Here is a 20269-nt window from a genome sequence, read left to right as displayed (position 1 = left end):
GTACCTAAAACAGAAAACAACAACAGGTATGTATAAGTAAATGCGTTCAGGACACTCGAACATTCTAGGAAGAAGAGCTATTTACTCGTACGTACTCGTACTACATACATACAAATGTACATCCATGTTTCCTTTGCATCAGAAGACCATTGATTCATTCCAGTTTAAGCCATTCAAGGGATGCATGCATCTATTCAGTTATTGATGCACAACTTGTTTTCTTCTCATTTTTCTAGAAAGCAGCCAGCAGTCAACAGCCACATGCTCTCTCGGTATACAGCCGTTACGAGATAAGCAATATTGGCAGCGTGATGTTGTTGCTGCTCGTTGTGACGGTGACTTTTGTCGTCATCTCTTCAACTACTATGCTGCCGCAGTAGTTCCTACCTGCCGCGCAACAAATGCGTCCAGTTAGTACGAGTGCGCATGCGCTCATTGACGGTTTAGTTTTTCGTTTATCGCGTTCGTGGAGAAATGTGCGCGCCTCAAAACAGTTTGGAAATTTTATGTAGTAGAAAATTGCGTAGCAGCTTAGCAAAATTGTGGTTTGTGAAAAGTAAAAATTATTTTAATCATATTGAAAATATCTAATTTGCTCAAGAAAATTTTTTACGAAAAGCATACATATACATATACGTATATAAATAAAGTGCGACATTTGACGTAAAGGGATGTGAAATTTGGCTTAATGCTTAGTTAAGTGTACATACATACATACATACAGTGATTCCTTGCTACAGATGAATACAGAATCTAGCAAATAAAATAACCAACAACAAAACAAGCAAGTGTGTAGTTAAGAATTTGTGGAAATATATATATTTTCTGTGCAACTCAGTTGACAGGGATCACCTTACTAAGTGGATACTTCGAAAAAAAACGCCAGAAAATGGTGAGTTTAAATGCTACAAGTTATAACTGTAAAAAATTCGCTATGCAGAAGGAATTGCTTTGCTTCCTAATCTACATATGTATTTGTTGCATTATTACACTGGAAATGTAAAAAATATTTTACGGAAATGTTTTTAAATAGTCATAATTTTCTATTTCTCCTGAAAGGGCCAAAATGTGCATGTATTCCAAAAAATGTATTCCTGAAGTATTACATACAATTTTTGAATATGCATACATATTTTATGCTTCAGATTTAAGGATCTACGTATTTCAAAGGCCGTTTTAGCCTAAGCAGGAGTAAATTGTCGCCCATTTTTATGCTCATTGTGGATATTTAAATGAGCAACTCACACTTAAGGATGACAGATTACAAGGTTTTATCATCCGAATCTAAATTGTATAGAAACTTCGGCTGCCACGTCTTTCGTTTATGTGTGGTAGGCTCCGCAAAGTCCGTATGCCTCTTTAATGAAATTCGATCGAGGGCTGTACTTACAAAAAGATAGTAGAAAGCTTAGTATGAATAGTTTCGTTACTTTCTTCATAGTTCGTTTGCGGCGCAGTTTCCAGAGTTGTCTCTGTAACATCCCTGATTATCGCACTACGTTTGTGGTACACTTCAAAGCCAGCTCGTTTAGAACTCACCTTTGTATATATATCCGGTTGTTAACTTCGTTGTAGTACAATTTGATGGTAGAAATGTAAAGCAATTTGGTATTGGAGTAATGCTGCGCACACTCTCCGACGTAAACGCAGTCCCCTGTCAGCTGTTACGATCAAACTAATGAGAGCCCCATGTAAATGAAAAATTACTTCCCTTGCGTATCGTAGTATCGTCGATTTTAAATAGGAATAGGATTTTAAATAGGAATAGGTCCCCTAATAGTGCTAGAGGTTATGAGCCAACGAGGGTATCTTTTATTGCTGTCATCTTAGGCTTCAAAGGTCACTTAAACGAAAGGTAAGAATTAAAGAGAGATCGTAAATCCCCATACTCTGTAGCTTAGACCCATCATTGAAAATATTCATTGGTCGTAAATCCTGGACCGGTCGTAAATCCGTCCTCTCATTTGTTTTTTTCCGAAATTATTGTGCGAGATTTATTGTCAAATTGGAATAGAATAGTAATTTAGTTTAAAGATCGTTTCCTCAATGTCTGATTAAGCACTTAATTAGAACATAATCGTTGAAAAGGGCTGTTCAATGTACGGAAGATTGGCTACTGGTTAGCTGGTAACCGAAACAAAAACTGGCAGCGGAAAGCAATGAAAATAATAAATAAAATTCCGTTTCGAGATTATTTTGCCACTTTATAAAGATTGTTTTAAAATTAAGCATTTACAAGTATAAGGCCGATAGCTCTAGTTGCCTTATTCCTTATGTTGTTTTATAATTATATTTCATGTAAATAATAAAATAAAAATACAATATATTTTAAGTAAGGCCTTTTTAATTATTATATGTAATTTCTGTGTGCGATAAATTACGTAATTATTGAAATATTTAATGCTATTTAAAAGCTTTATAAAAATTTGATTGAAATGCCCTTTCACTCCTCCTTCTGAGAAAACCCGTCCTTCTTATTTTTCCGAACATCGAGGTCGACGAGTACTACCTATAAATTATAAATTTGGTAGCTGATTTCTTTTTTTGTCTTTTATTATTATTAACACTGATAGCACAGATAAAGCGACAGAATTTATTACATACAAAAATTGTAAACAAAACTCAGCTGATGTGGAGTTTTCCAGTATCCGCAATCGGCTTTTGTAAATTCTTTAGTCCACGGCCCACTAAACTACCTCGTATTGAATTTACTATACAAAGAATTAAAAAGTTCCTGAAAAAATGCCATTCAAGAGAGTCTTTCTTCTCTTTCAATTTTCGTGAAAAAGTGAATAGTCGCCGGGTTACATTACGATCATTGAAAGAATAACTTCTTTACAAATTACATAAAATTAGCAACGCTTTACTTTTAAATTAATTTTAAAATTACCTGTTTACTCATTTTTGAGACCTAAATTTGATGACCGTCAGAGAAAAAAAATTGTCAAAAGTTAAGGGGAATTTCGAACCACTTCATACTTGCACTTTTCCACAAATGCAGGGACCTACAGTTTCAAGCCGACTCCGAACGGCAGATATTTTTTAAGAGGAGGCGGCCGCCGTAGCCGAATGGGTTGGTGCGTGACTACCATTCGGCATTCACAGAGAGAATGTAGGTTCGAATCTCGGTGAATGACCAAAATAAAGAAACATTTTTTTATATAGCGGTCGCTCTTCGGCAGGCAATGGCAAACCTCCGAGAGTATTTCTGCCATGAAAAAGCTCCTCATACTAAAATCTAATGGGCTTTAAACATGCGTATCCAATTTTTTTTACATTCTTCTTAAGTTTGAAATTTTGATGAAATTTTTGGAATTTTTATAAATCTTTTACAAAGTTTAAAACTTTGATTTATTAGCTGAAAAATGAACTATATTTTTACAAAACAAAAAAAAAGAAATAACGAAAAATAAAAAGGCGAAAAGAAAGTAGATGCTTTCCATTTCAATTCTACCGGGCTATTCGAGTCATGTTCCTCGATTTCGATGTAACCCAAATATGTTGCTCTCTGGTCAAAATAATGAGTCACGTATTTTTTTGTTCGCCCGAAAAACATTTTTTTCAAGATTTATCGGCGATTCTGTTCTTCGGCTCAAAATCGATTTTTTTCATTATATAAGAAGTTTTTTTTTAATGCTCATAACTTAGTCAAAAATGAACCGAGTTAAATGATTTTGGGTTCAGAATGATCGTCATTACTTACACGAACGACTTCATGTAGAAACAATTGCAAAAAAGTAGTTGACAATTTTTTGTTTTACAAAAAACAAAAAGTGCGAAACAGGTTTTTTACTCAAAAATTCATTACTCAAAAACAACTCATTTTAGCTACTGGGCATTCAGCTTAATTGAAGTTTGAGGTGTTCTCTAGATTTGGAAAAAGTTAGAAAAAAAATACACTTTTTGAAATATTGAATTTCGAAAAAATTTCAATTTTTTTTGTTTTTTTGCTAAATAAAAAAATTTCAACTACTTTTTTGCAATTGTTTCTAATTTTTCTAAATTTTCTCTTCCCTAAAGTCGCTCGTGTAAGTAATGACGATCATTTTGAACCCAGAATTATTTAAATCGGTTCATTTTTGACTAAGTTATGGGCATTTAAAAAAAAAATGTTCTTATATAATGAAAAAAAAAATCGATTTTGAGCCAAAGAACAAAATCACCGATAAATCTTGAAAAAAAAATGTTTTTCGGGCGAACAAAAAAATACGTGTCTCATTATTTTGACCAGAGAGCAACATATTTGGGTTACATCGAAATCGAGGAACATGACTCGAATAGCCCGGTTAAATTGAAATGGAAAGCATCAGTAGTCAAAACTGGTTAAAAATGCTGCGGTGCTATAGTTTTTTCACGTGATGTATGTACTTGTACCATATACTTTCTATTTTTCCCTTTAACAAGGTGGCGCAAAGTTAATAACCAAAATCATTATTTTTTATTTAGTAAAAAAGTTATTCAAAACCAAAATTGGATAATTAGTTTATTATATTATATGAGTAGTTTGTATTGATCAAATCCACATTAGAATCGATGCGAAAAGCTAATATTTCATAAGTGTTCCCTCACTCTGCAACTTTATACTAATGGATCTACTCGTATACACGTATAGGTATATGAATGTATGCACATACTTATCTGTTTTATAGACATATTTATAACTACTCTTTATAATACCTTTAAAACGCGCTGGTGCGCATCGCTTATTATGAATTAAAGTATTTTTTATATCGTATTTATATATGTATAATCTTTTGCATGTTTGTACGCTTATACGAGACTCCGATTGCTTGGTAATTGGATTTATTACTTTGACACGCATTGTTCAAATACAAAAACAAATTCAAGTATACGCGTGTGTACATATATGCTTGCATGAAGTTGGTGGTACATTTCCTTCTATACCTGAATATCTTATCGCATTTATTATTATGCAATACATTTAGATAAATATGAGCCAATAGCGTATAGGGTATTTATATTTCTTGCGAATAATTGATAAAAAATTGAAATTGAATTTATATTAGGGTGGAATTTTCTGAAGTGGACCTCAGATTTTCCAAAAATTGGGGCTTTCTTTATGAAGCCACGTTTAAATAAAAATGCAGGATAGAAATAAAGAATCACACTTTCCTTTTTTCTCATTTAACTATGGACTAGCTTAAGTTTTTATAAGAAATGGATTTTAATATAAAAAAATTTCCAAACTTTTTTAACATAATTTTCCACAGTAAATAAATTTCGAATTGACATCAATAAAGGGGACCGCTCTTTAGCTCATGACTTTTAACACTGTTGGGCGATCTATTGCCATTTACTCTAATAGCTTAGCTGTCACAATGTACAGAATGCAAAGATGGGGCCAATATCAATCCGCAAATAGGCTCTCCATGTAATTATTAAAGGTGTAGTATGTTAGCAACTTCTTACTCTATTGTGTTGGTCATATAACAAAAAATTAACGCAGTCAATGGCTATGTTACATCGTAGCCATCTGAACCATTAATGCCAAGATTCGGAACTCAAAGGAGCATTTTTTTATAACTCAGTAATGCCACACCGAAAGAAATATTAGTTGGGTATTTTTAAACAAAATTGGGAATTTCGCAGGTTCAACACCACCACACCACACAAAAAAAAAGGACAACAATGAGCAAGAATTAAAAACTTAAGATTCAAATGTAATTATCAATCATTGAAGGACAAAAATAATGAAGGCGAAAACCATAATTGTAAAGATATATGTATAGGGTCCGTCATATAACTTTATGGAATTAAAAATGCTATAAAAAAGAAACTACTCAATATTTTTCCCAACTGTTTTTTTTATTTTGAAGTACAATCCTTCCGGTTAATGATGGAACACAAGTTCATTCATATGGCTGCCTCGGCTAGCCATGCACCATTCCATACGATCGGTCCAATTTTTCAACACATTTTCGATTGTATTGTTGAGAACGACGGTGAACTGATGCTCCTGGTGATTCACGAACACTCTCGGCCACAGCAGCAATATTTTCGGGTGTACATACGGTTTTTGGTCGGTCACGCGTTGGTTTGTCAATAAGCAACCCAGTTTCTCTTACTTTTTTCGCAAAGTAACGCACATACGCTTCATTCGGTGCTTTTCTTCTTCCCATTGCCGTACATAATGCAACATTACCATGATTTTCAAAGTAATGTCGCAATATTTCCCAGCGTTCTTTGAGCGTATACACAACCATTTTCGTTCAGCGGAAGAATAAAACTAATTTTCTGTCAAATCAGATGACAGCTAAGTGTTACCATTCTTCAAATAATACCTAGTTCAAATCCGTAACGATAGATGGCGGGCCCTGTATATGTATATAATATTGCAATTTTTGAAAGAAAGTGGGTACCGTAAAACAAGAAACAAATATATATAAGATCATTTTTAATTTTATGTAGCTTAGAAAAAAATTTTGTTTTAATATTACAATTTAATGGGACCACAATTCAATTATCTTCATCTCTTGACTTGGAAATTTGAAAACTCATTGTGATCCGACGCTTCCTCGAACCTACTAAGTCATTACTTTTGGCATGTCCTTGCTGAAAAAAATAGCATTAAAATATAATTTATAAGCTTAAAACATCAACTTTGCTCTAACTTTAATATTTACCTTCTTCTTTTTTATTTTTCTCTCCTCTTTGAATATAAACTCCTGGAAAATATGAAACTCCTGTATGAATGTAAAAACGTACTGTGTTCGTCAGTCATTTTTGGCGGCTTATCAGTAGCGACTGTTCATCAGTACAGGGATGGGCAGTACTGCCAAATACTCAAACGAGTTTTTACAAGCGCTCTCACATAAAATGAGAAAGTTCCGCATCTAGTTATTTATCACCAAGAGTGATATATTTACCAGGTTTGACTATTAGCGATAGTGAAAAAAAAATTGTGGTAGCAACTTCGGCTGCCATGTCACAGGGTCCTCGGCAGACGTTTTCTGCTTACTCGTTTCGCACGTTTTCATACACTCCCCTGTTTCGCCAGCTGATTCTTTCAAATTCGCTGGGAGCCGGACAACGGTCTGATATTGGACGCACCTATAAAAATCTTTTGGCCATGATTTATGATTTCGTAGTCTTATGAACGACTAATTGGAAGAGCGTAAGAATGCGTGCGAAATGAACGGGTACAATTTTACTATAAAGTTCCCTATGATGTAACTGTTTTCACTATTTTCTTGGACCGTTACTGAAAACCACTCGGCGGAAGAACTTGCGAAGAAAAATGCAGAATCATTTATGTTAAACTGTGTTGAAAGGTTAGGCATTCTAGTTTCCTTTTGTATATTTGCATTTATTTGATTTTTATTAAACATATACATAGCAGGTATGCAAGCCCCGTGTCCTCGACTCCGATTAAATCCTAATTCGATTAAGAGAGTTTCAAGTCTTATTATATTTTGATCGGCCTGATTAATATGGTACTTTTTTAGGTGCTTTCTCGAATGTTTAGACACAAAAGTCTAGGGGCTTCGTGGAGCTGATTCATTGGTTAAATTTTAAGCTAAGTTCAAAGAACCAAAGCACTCAGTGCGTAAGGTGGCAGCTATACCAACCGAACTTATCCTACTGAGCAAATATTTGGATCTTTTCAGACTCTTTTGTAATATTTTGACAATCTCCACAAGATTAGAGACAGGAGTTTTTTTGCTGGAAATCATTCTTTTTGAAATTCAGGTTAGCATATATTTTTTTTTATATATTTCATTTTACTTAGTTTTTTAAACAAATACCTACTCACATACGTGAAAAAAATAAAATGTTTGCCGTGCACCTCTGAGTCTAAAGCCTAATATTTTTACACGACAATTTCTAAAAGAATTTTTTTAAGCTTTATGGCAATTACATCGTTCGGATGTATTTGAGGCCAATGAGCTTTTAATGGAATTTTCTTCTCGAAGCAAAAACATCGTCATATCATACTTCAAGATCCGACTGTAAATGCCGAAGATATGACGAAAAATGTAAAAAGGCGACCCCCACGTTCGGCAAAAAAAATCTAAATGGCCTTCAAATTAAAAAAACTTTCTTTGCAAAAGTTGAGTGATTTTTGCGAAGATTTAATTTACTCACATTAGGGTGGCAGGTTATTGTGGTTGGAACTGAAATCTTGTAGGTAAGTACTAGAGCGGTGTATTTGTGGCCAAAGAACTTTGAAATAAAGAAATCCGAGACAAGAACATCGATATATCACACTTAAAAATTCGATTGTAAATGACGAAGACGTGACGAAAAATATAAAAAGGCGACCTCTAAGTTAGGCAAAAAAATCTAAGTTGCCTTCGAGTTGAAAAACTTCCTTAACAAAATTTTAATGATTTTTGGGGATTTCAATTTACTCACATTAGGGTAGTACGTTATTGTAGTTTTAACTGAGTTTTCGGGGGTAAGTACTAGAACAAGGTATTTTAGGTCAATCAACTTTAAAACGAAACAAAATTTTCTTCTCGAAGCAAAAACATCGCCATATCATTCTTTAAGATCCAACTGTAACTCCCGAAGACATGACGAAAAATGTAAAAAGGCGACCCCTAGGTTTGACAACACAACTTTTTTTTCTTTAAACTTAGGGATGTGCTTTTATGCTTCCTTCTTTAATCCATTAACTGTTTCGTGGCAAAGCACGAATACGAATGAGTAAAGAATATGAATTTTTATATTTTTTCTAGTACAGCTAATCGCACTGGCTACTATAACGATATCATTAGATAATCTTTACAAAATACAAGTCTTGGCAGCGCACACATATGCATGTACTCGTGTGTAGCATGAAGCGCTCAATTAAAATATGTACTATGAACTCTGCGGTCTGCCACCTCGAGGCGATGGCATTTAGCGCGTCTAAACAGCAGACCAATGAAAGAAGAAGTGGCAGTCAACAACTTGCCAAAATGCGCATCAAACCATTACGATTACAGCTACGATTACGATTACCATTGGCATTGCATACAGAAAGGCGATTGTGGGTGCATGCAGCTCATTTAAATGCCCTCTAGTGATTATAAATGTGGTGGTATTCATATGTACATGTGTATGTCCATGCGTAGTATGTTGGGAGCCATGTACCCATACCCATACATGTGTGAGACCATCAATTTCATTTATTGCTATGTGAAATTATTTGGCGTTGCGGACACATCATTACCATGTCTAAAGCGAAATTTCACGAGCGAAATCTGTGAAGCGTGTGTGGGTGAAGATAAAAAGCCCGTTAATGCAAAAGTGGGGAACAACAAAACGAAGAAAACAAGGTCAAGCAGGTATTACAAAGAGAGTTTGGTAAATAATGTTCATCAAATATTACGAAAGTAAATAAATCAAAATGAGCGCGAAAATGTTGCTTCCTGTTCTTTAGAATTGTGTAGCTTTTATTTTATTTTTTTTTGATTGAACGAAATTTCACTTTTTGCGTTAAGCGAGACTGGCGCATGGTATCAGCTTATAATCATTTTGTAGCCTCTTACTATAATTCTCACACTAAACATGGAAATTATTGGAAAGCACATTTAAATTTAGGGTGATTTTTAAGAGCTTGCGAACTAAAAATAATAATATAATAAAAAGCAGAAATATTGTTGGAATGAATTTTCGTTTGAATATGATATCCGGCATATGCCCGCTACCTACGAGTTACGTGGTTCTTCCGATCAGTCTCTTTTTGAGTACTTGATCCACCAAATCTAAATGAGCCTAATCAGCAAAAATGGGACGCAAACGATGATCGATTCTAAAAATCTTCCACGTAGTTGAAGGACAAAGTCCAAAAAGTTGAGAACGACGACTAATCGACATTACGACATATTCTTCAACACTTCGCTCTATGAGCTTCGCAAGCAGAATTATTTTTTCCAAAGTAAATTTCCACAATTTGGAAGCATTTTTCCGGAGTTAAACGATTCATAAATAGAGATGTCACTCATTTTGCCATTCTCAACTGTCAAAACATTGTTCAACATCGGTAGTTTTCATGCAGTTCAAAACACCCTACACATATTTTAAAATATGATTTTTAAATATATTTGCGAAATCACGTAGATTTTTTCTGATTTAACACTCAAGATTCGCTTTGCAATGTTTTTGAAGTTGCGTTGGTACTGAATTATGTTTAGTTTTCGTTGTGTTGCTAATTATTCAAATACATTTTTTTTTAATTTTTAATAAAGTTTTTCATTTTGTGAAGCGCAGTGCAATAATTGAAAAAATGTAATAGTTTGGATAATTGGTGCAGGCTCATGGTGAAAAATATTCAGGTGTGGCCAACATCTTACCGTTAAAAGGCTCTCAGCGATTTTGAAGGAGTCAGATTATTTGTTGACGTAACAGGGAAAGCGAAAACGGTTTGTGCTCAAAAACTCAGATTGTGTTAGTGATGTACGAAATAACGCAGCCACTGCTCATATTACTTGTACTTCGTTGCCGTCTGAACAACGACTAATTGTATTCAACTAACCTCACTTAAAAAAATTTGTTTACATTTCTCTCTCTGTCAAATCCCCTATGAAGTATCAGCCAAAGTACTCTCACAATTTTGCTTCGGATTGCCAAACCTTGTAATCTATCATGCTTTGAGCAGGCTAACATAGAGGAATTTTTCACTTCATATAACCTAAAAATCCTCAAAAATGTCTAATCAGAAATTATTGCAACTGCGTCTTATTCTTGATTGACGCGTTAATCATTTAAGTGATTGTGGCCGAGACCAACAAAAAGCGCCAGTCGTTTCTTTCATGTGCTAAGCTTCGCCAGTTGAAGGAGGCCTTCCGCTTTCTCTCCAAGCGTTTAGTTAGAACATTACAAGCAACTCTTTTTAAGAACTTTGAAGATATATATTGTAATACGATTTCAAACTCCAGTGAAGTTGACTTCTATTTATCAAAAAATAAATTTAAATTATTATTAAATAAATTGTTTAAGTAACTCTAATTCTGGTATTAGTTGGAACACAATAATCTGTAAGAAACGTATATTTCCTAGATTGTAACTCTACACTTCCAAACCTATTTTGTCTCCATTAAAATAGTCTCTCTCCGAAGAAATACGCTTATGCTTACGTTGAACTCGATTTCCCTGGCAACCTTTGTTTACGCATAATTATGCAAAATTGTTTACGCTGAGTCTCTTCGATAGACTCAATATGGTGTCACTGAAGTGACTTTTTAGTATATAACCGCACAGTGCTTAATCAGGCAAATAGAGTAGCTGTGGAACTGTGCAGTCCGAGTTTTTGGCCAAATGGTCGTGAGTACAGAATGCAGTGCGAGATGAATTTTTTGGTGTGGCAAAAAGCAAGAGTTGCTTGGCAACAGATCTGCCTTTTTTTCTTGAATAGCGACGTATTACAAATTAAATAACACAGAGTGGCGCAAAATTAATCACCCAATGGGAAGATTTATAATTTTTGTAACTGGCGTCGACGTCAATCATATTTGAAACTTATGAGCTAGGCAGCTGCAGAATACAAACAGTTAAAAAAGTTACTCAATAAGAAAATTTCAAAAAAAAAGAAAATGTAATTGACTAAACCTCGAGGTTGGAAACGGTAAGTCACCATTCCATTCCGAGGATAAATAACTTGTAATAACTGCGGAAATACAAACTCGAATTTTCCTACATATTTATAATTTTTTTTTTCTTTTTTGATTTGTGATTTTCTGTTTAGTGAAACTGAATGCACGCGACAACCAAAGTGAGTTGTGGAATGCAGAACTTGCGCATGCGCATCGTGTCCACAAAAACTTGTATGAGCTTACATAAGACTTCTAATTATTTGTATGTTACCCAATTTAAACATTTTTTTCAAATTACTTCTCTATTTTTATTATTTTTTTTTTCATTAAAATTTTTTTTATTCGCTAAAACTTGGTGTCGCCAAATTTTTCAAGAAAATTATAGTGCCACCAATTATAAAAATTCCAGCACACCATGTTTGGCCGGCTTCCAGCTGCGTCTGCCAGCACCCATTCATCCAACGAGCCACCACCTGTAGCACTTAGTCGCTTATGCGCACGTTTTTTGCAGCTCATCCCGGAGTCGTTGACTGTTTAATGCGCACAATTATGCAACACCACACAGTGCAATCGTATAAAGGCGCACAAATATATTTTTCTATCGCGTACACACGCTAATAATACAAACGCATATATGCATAGATATGTATTTATATGTCCATACATATATATATTATGTGCCTTACTGGGCGTCTGCGCGCATAGTCATTACGCTCAATAGACATTTTAATTGTAGACTACAAAAAAATAAACTAAGTAACTAACTAACTAACTTGGTTAACATGCCCAGTTGGTCCAACACTAAGCGTATACTATGTGGATGTGTGCACATATGGCGTTAAGCTTAATAGACATCGCCTTCGTCAACAATTTGTCGCGGAAAAATTAGAAAATTTCCGTATATCCGCATGTGTGCGGATCAGCACCGCGTCAGCCGTCTACAAAGCCCGGCAACAAATTAGACACATGCGAGAAATACTGGTATGTATATTGTCCATGTAGGCTCATAAAAGCTAGTAGTTGACCTCTTTAATGACTTTCGTGTCGTTCATATGGACATTCAAATTCACACAATTTGCTGCGAAACTCGCCACTGCCGTCTCAGCCACTTAATTGCTTAATGCTAATGCCATGAAGGAGCAAAGGTGATATTAAATTGTGCCTACGGGATAAATACAAACATGTAATATTGTAAATTGTATCTGAAACTCTATATTTACCACGGCTATGATTGTTAAATAAGTAAATTGTTTTTGAAATAATTCAGAAATAGAATAGACCTTGTGGCCTAGCTGAGAATTTGAGAACTTACATGACGTACCGTGAGTATGTCATGAGATCAATATTGATTGCTGATGGGAAATATTAAACTTTTTTTTTTAACAGCAAACCCCCGAACGCATTTCGGCCAAGGAAATACCTCTTCATCCAGCCACCCTCTTTAAATGACCCCTATCCTGAACGATATTATTTTAGATAAAAGGAGGTTTTTTATTAGAATTAGAAATATAGATAATCGCTCCAGCAAAACTATTAGTAATTTTACATTTTAGTCACTAAAAGATAATATTTCTTGTGAAAACTTTCGGGATTTATATTTTCCGCTTCGTCAATCAGTTTTCCTCAAACATTTCGGACTCAGTGCCACTACTATATTTACTAATTTCTCCGAGCTAAATATCAGATCAGTCCATAAGTTCGTTCGTTTCTAAAGGTGGTTTTAAAATTAATAAAAAAGATCTTTAAAGTATTTATTAATCAATAATATATTTTCCTTCATTATTTACAATGTCTTCCCAACGTTTAGGCAAATTTTTAATTCCCTGCTCAAAAAATTTGTTGTCCTTGGAGCCAAAATACGCTTCGATATCCCTTTTTATAGCTTCTTTTGAGGAGTAGTTCTTGTTACTCATATGGGATTGAAGTCCACGGAAAAGGTGCAATATCCGGAGAGTATGGTGGTGCGGCATTAGCTCCCATCCGAGCTCGTTCAGCTTGCCTAATGTTTGCCTTGCAGTATGAAGTCTTGCGTTGTCGTGGTGAAACAAAACTTTGCGTCTATTCACTAAAGACGGTCGATTTTTGTTAAGTGCCTCATTCAGGTTTGATAGCTGATGAGAATAATAATCAGCAGTTATCGTCTGGTTTGGTTCCAGAAGTTCATAATAAACAATACCGGCCATATCCCACCAAATAGACAGCAGAATCTTCTTGGGGTGAAGACCATCTCTAGGGGTCGGTTCTGGTGTTTCATCTTTATCTAATTGGCTTTTGCGAACGGGATTATTGTATAGGACCCATTTTTCATCACCAGTAACGAAACGATTAAAAAAACTTTCATTTTCAAGCCGTTGCAGCAGCTGAGAACACACATTCACTCTCTGCTGAAGGTTGGCGACGGAAAGTCTATGCGGAACCCATTTTCCCTGCTTTAAAACCTTTCCCAACTGAACCAGGTGCCTGTGAACTGTTCCAAGCGATGAATCTAACCTCTGAGCTATTATATCGACTGTCAAATTTGGCTCAGCTTCCACGAGTTCGAGCAAGGCGTCGGAGTTAAAGGCTTCAGCACGACCAGCGCGCGGGGCATCCTCCACGTCGCAGTTACCACTTCGGAATTTTGAAAACCACTTTTGCGCAGTCCTTACACTCACGGTATCCTCTCCGTGCACAGTGTTTATTTCTGCAGCAGCAGTTGTTGTACAAAATTTGCCTCTTATACGCGTTCGAAGATTCCATTTTATAGGAGCGAAAGTTTCACCGTGAATGTACAAGTCACTGCAATTTATTTTGGTAGTCAATTCTACAGTGACAAATCACCTTCTCGAAGGTCGCCTTAGACTATGTATGTACTATATGTATATGAAACCTTAAATTTTTTTTCCTTCTTCACTCCGCTCGGGATCATAGAGCCTCAACAAGTCTCAGTCTTGCGTTGGTTTCAGTAATATATTTTGCTTTCTGACAGGGTAGGTGATTAGCCTGCCGCTACCAGTCCTAAGTAGTGGGAATGCCCACTTGTCGTTGCTTAGGTACAACGCCATCTGTGTGCCACATTTTTCTGGCAGAAGGATCACACAGATGGTTGAGGACTGTGCTAAATTTCGTGTGTCTGACCTATTACCGCGATTTCCCGCTTCCACTTGCTGGCGCCACTGTTGCAATGTATAACTGTGTCTGTTTTCTTTGTTTTTTTGCTTGTTTTAGTAGCCACAATGTAAGAATAAGCTGACTTTTGTGCGGGAGTAAGGATATCCTTCCCATCCTCACTGGTTGTAGGGGTTGAGGAATGAAATTTTTTTTATTTTTTTTATAGGAACTAGGAAATTAGGTTAGTTTGGAAAAGTGCGGGGACCGTGCCTTAAGTCGGATTTGAACCCACAATCTCTGGGATGGCAGGCTAGTGCACTTACGCTAGACTACCGAGGCCGAAATCTTCGAATAATCTTCTCGTATTCGCTGAAGCATCGCTTAGATCAACTCCAAGGTCAAGTATACGGGTTTGTTATCCGTCTTAATAATTTTCCAACATATTCAGAGGTTGGGATAACATCAGTTTCCTGTTTAATGAGGCATAACTATGTATAAGAGGCTTTTCCTCAAATGACTTTTATAGCATCTGCACGGGCGAGAACTCTGTTTTACGAAGACCTAACAAATCTAGATTCATTTTTATTCCTAATTTTCGGAAATTTCATCAGATAAAGTGCTTTTACTAAACTGGGATATGAGAATTGGATGTACTTAAACCGTTATAAGTGATACTTTCTGCTCTGGATAGGTCATTTCGCCTAAGGATAATATGGGCTCCTGGCCATCGCGACATTGAGGATAACTGTAGAGCTGATGAACTAGCGAGACTCGGCACCAAATTGACCGATGACTACATAGACAATGACATAGGCATACCCTTACAAACATGTAAGCTACTTATCCTTGAAGAAATCGAAAGGAAAGCAAACGAAAGATGGCGCAATGAAGCCACCTGCAAAATCGCCCATCAACTGTGGCCGACTCTTAGGGCTAAACGCACAGAATCTTTGCTAAACCAAAATAAACACAGTCTTAGCACACTGATTTCAGTTATAACGGGACATTGCCTAATAGGTAGGCACGCCCAAAGGATGGATGTGCAAGCACACGACTTCTGTAGAAGTTGTCTTGATGAGGAAAATCAAGAAACAATCTTACACCTTCTGTGCCATTGTCCTGCTCTATCCAGACGGAGATTTGCTATTCTAGGCAGACAATTTTTTAACGATTTGGAAGATCTCAGTTCCGCAGAAATAGGAGATATTCTAAAATTTTTGAAAAGCGCACAAAGGCTTTAGGAGAAATAGGGAATGCTCCTCCACGCGGCATCACAATGGGCTATGAGCCTGAATGTGTCCCACAAGGCAACCGCTTTAACCTAACTTAAGATCACCTGATTTCAAACACTATGTCATTATTTTCTGCTGTTCTGTACCACTTTGTGGAAAAATTCTTTCACTTCATTCGGTTGGTGTATTTCCATATTTTCCTGTAGTTTGACCTTCTGCCTTTATATTTATATAGACAAGATGGCGCAAAATTTATCATCCCACGATACAGGATACAAACAGGTAAAAAGTCAACTTAACGCGTAAAGGTCAAAATAAAGTTTCCATCACTCAAAATTATTTATTTGTATTTAGTAAAAGAGTTGTTCAAAAACCAAATTAGATGATTAATTTTGCGCCACTTTGCATTTGGTTATAAAACACAACATTTTCCTTGCCAGTAATATAATTTAACTCAATATGAGTTATGAGATAAGAGATAATGTGAATGACCCTAAAAACGGGGTTAAGAAATAGTTGCATTTAAGTGGATATGTCTCACCCATACCAACACACACACGCATGTAAAATGCTTGTAAACATTTTTGTTTAGCATTTGCGCTATTTGAATGAAAGTAAAAATTTTGCGAGCGCGCAAGTAACGCCCATAAAGAAAGGCTAATTAATGGAAACAAAAAGAAATACAAATAATGAGAATGCAAGCATTATGTAGAGAAAACGGTACGGAAAGAGAGTCACTGTAGTCTCAATACTTAAAGTGTCCATGAATTAAGAAATAGAGACATATGTATGTATTCAAGCATTCATAATTTGTATTGCAGTAAGCTAAGTATACATATTTATATATAAATTTGCTTTCAGCCAGAGTTGTAGATTTTCCCAGAAAGTGCAATAAAATCGCAATAGGCCTATAAGAAATTTACAAAGGCATACACACAGTACACCATAAAACAAATTTAAATATCAGAATTTTACTTCACAACGATAGCATTATTTTAATACTATTACCGTTATTTTAATTACCATTTTCTTTTCCCTGTTTCCATTTGTATTTTGCATAACCATTCGCGCAGCTGGTCAGCTGCTCAATCTACTTATGCAATTTGTCGTCGGAGGCTAACAGGGCCAAGTAGTGCTGCAGTTATTACGCCGTCCAGTGGCATGCGCTAACCTAGGCAGAAGCGCAGATACGCACAATAGATTTGACGACCAATTAAAGCGAAAAAATAAGCTCAAATTTAATAAGTTCACTTGATTTTATCGCGCGGTAATCTTAATTACGATCGCTGGCTTCACAGAGGCGGACTATATTAGACATAATGTGTAGGTATTACATAGTTATATTATACAAGTAAAATGTGCGAATGCGCATACACAACTGTTTACTCATGAGTCGACATGCAATTATATATAAATGTGTATGCATATACAAATAATACTTTGTTATTGCCTTTGGATTGGTTAATGTCCACTTGACCATTCGCCTCAGACAACAAAAATGTGACCTCAACTAAAACTTTTACTTTTATTTACTTTTCACGAATGGTGGAATTCATTTCTTTCTTCTTTCTTCTACTTGATACTCAAGTTCAGCATGGAAGCGTAGCTTCTCACAAATATACATAAAGGGTGGTTAAGTTTCAAGGGCCGGTGTTGATTTTGAATGAAATACAATTTTTTAGGAAATTATTATCATTTCTCTTTATAGTGATAATATTGGTATGGGTCAATTACATATGGAACAAAATATCGGCCAAATAGCCGCCGCGGCCTCGTCGGCACACCTCCATCCGATGGCCCAAATTTTCGATGAAGCTCAGGTATAATTGAGGTTCTATGCCGTTAATGTGCTGAATTTTCTCATCCTTTAGCTCTTGAATTGTTGCTGGCTTATCGACGTACACCTTTCCTTTCAAATAACTCCAAAGTAAGAAGTCCAACGGTGTCAAATCACATGATCTTGGCGGCCAATTGGCATCGCCGCTACATGAGGTTATTCGGCCATCAAATTTTTCGCGCGAAAGAGCCATTGTTTCGTTAGCTGTGTGACAAGTGGCACCGTCCTGTTGAAACAACATATCGTCCACTATCCATATCTTCCAATTAGGCCCCTAAAAAGTTCGATATCATCTCACGATAGCGAACACTATTCACAGTAACTGCCTGACTGGCCTCATTTTGGAAAAAATACGACCCAATGATGCCGCCGGCCCATAAACCGCACCAAACAGTCACTTTTTGTTGGTGCATTGATTTTTCGGCAATCACACTTGGATTATCATTCGCCCAAATGCGGCAATTTTGCTTATTGACGAATCCACTGAGGTGAAAATGTGCCTCATCACTGAAGGCGAAGTGCGTGATATGCATTTTGATTTGAACGCCCGTTCATAATAAGCCCGAATAACTTTAACGCATTGCTCGATTGTGTATCTTTCCATGATTCAAATTGAATTAGTCTGAATTTGAAAAATGTCAAATGAAATGCAGAAAAAACTTGACGTTTAGGTGTGGTTCCCATTCAACATCGGCTTTTGAAATTTGACCACCCTTTACATAAATAACATAGAAACAAGAACACAAATGTAAGCGAAATAAAAAAAGGGAAACTAACAAAATATTCCCGGTAACAAGTTGACGCTCGCCAGCAACGAATAATAAAAAAAAGCAAAAAACAAATGAGTGTAAAATTAGATTTAGCAACAAACGAATTCAACGTAGAGCTAAGCGGGGTCTTGGAAATGAGCACGGGACATGAAGCATGGTGATATTTTGAAACGTGTTGGCATTTTGGAAGCTTTTCAGAGTTATTCCCTTCTTCTTAGCACCACAGGTGCCATATCTCTCTATTCAAATCCACATCTTTCCAAAGCCTCGCGTTTAGCTTCTTAATGTCCGCTTCCACATCTTGGAACCATATTTTTCTTGATAAGAAGAGCGCACGTTTGTTACGGACTGGACCAAAAATGCTATCATCAGTAAACATGTCAAATATGACCAGCCCATCTGTTGCGTTTTATTCAATTATTGACGGCTTCTATTGGTTTTTTCATTGCGTGATTTTGGCCATTTTTTCCAATTTCGCGTTGTTTATACAAGGTGGCATAAAAATAATCACCCTATTGGAAAATTTATAATTTTTGCAAGTGGCGTCGAGAATCAGTCATATTGGACACTTGTGAACTAAACAGCTGCAGTATACAAACAGACAAGCAATGGAGCGCGCAAAGGTCAAATAAAGGTTCCCATCATTCAAAACTACATTATGTTTTTTATGCAATAAAAAAATTATGCAAAAACATAATTGGATGATCAATTTTGTGCCACCTTATGCAAATTTTTGTGTTTGGTGAGCTCAGTCCTAAATTTTGAAGGAGCTTAACTGAGGCTTCCTTACTTTTGTGAAGGTTTGTTTGAAGGACTTTCAGAATCAGACTTTGGTTTTGTCATAGTATTGGATACCTGCTTCAACTCACCTACGTTCTCGTATAAGATGTTAAGACAGGTTTCGACGATCTCTTCTATGCCGAGATCCCTCCTTCCCCCGTTTCGAGCGTGTTTATGTTTTCATCGAATGGGTTGCGTTTTTTGAGACGAAGGAACATGAATCCAATGCCCCACGCCATTTCCTCAAATAGTGCATACAGAATGTCCCCCGCTGTTTTATTTATCTGGATGATGTAGTTCTGGCTTCCCTCTGCGTTCACTGATTTAACCACTTTCAACACCTTCCAGCCGTCGGTAGGTACATATTTTTTCGACATTTGTAGAAGACGCAATGCATGTTTAAAACAAATCAAATAAATTTAAAGAAATTCAGCTTGGAATGAGGAATCTTCCTTTTTGTGTAGGTAACAATTTAGTAAGAAAGCCAGTAGTAATTAAATAAAAGAGGACTTTGAACACAGTTTTTATGTGCTAAACGAAGATGTAATGATAAGTGTATGCGGTGCAAATGTACAAAATCCAGCCTCAAATGAAAATGAATCTTCACCAACACAAAATGTTGCAATGCAACGCCTGTGGAAGAAATGCTTTTTTAACTGGCATAAGTTTTTATATGTTTAATTTTTTTATTTATTTCATTAAAAAGGCCATCTATCGGTTTATTAAACATGGAATGTGAAAAAAGCTACTATCTCAGTGGTGCAGGTATGGGTAACATTATTTCTCAATCAATCCTACTCGAACAAAATCCTGCCTTACTGCGTCCATGCCGACAAATTACCCTACGCCGTACACGCACTTTCGCCTTATCCACACTATTATCGCAAGCTCTCATACTCTCCAAGGCACTGCACTTTAGTTGCTGTCCATTTTCCCAGTTGTCCACTTGTAATTTTTCACACAGCATTAACCATCTTCTGGCACGCTGCCCGAATCTTGAAGTGCAAAGACAGCATTACT

General features: G+C 36.1%; 1 protein-coding gene across 1 annotated transcript in view; it reads left to right on the top strand.

Moving 5' to 3' along the window:
* The first annotated feature begins 429 nt into the window (after positions 1 to 429).
* LOC128858387 (uncharacterized) overlaps positions 430 to 20269 on the top strand; it is a 96066-nt gene continuing 76226 nt past the window's right edge. Inside the window, exon 1 of the mRNA XM_054094622.1 lies at positions 430 to 892. Coding sequence (XP_053950597.1) covers positions 890 to 892 — 3 coding nt within the window. The 5' untranslated portion in view covers positions 430 to 889. The remainder of the gene's footprint in view (positions 893 to 20269) is intronic.

Source organism: Anastrepha ludens, chromosome 3 (assembly GCF_028408465.1).
Source record: "Anastrepha ludens isolate Willacy chromosome 3, idAnaLude1.1, whole genome shotgun sequence".
NCBI classification, from domain to species: domain Eukaryota; kingdom Metazoa; phylum Arthropoda; class Insecta; order Diptera; family Tephritidae; genus Anastrepha; species Anastrepha ludens.
This window is presented reverse-complemented; position numbering and strand designations above follow the sequence as displayed.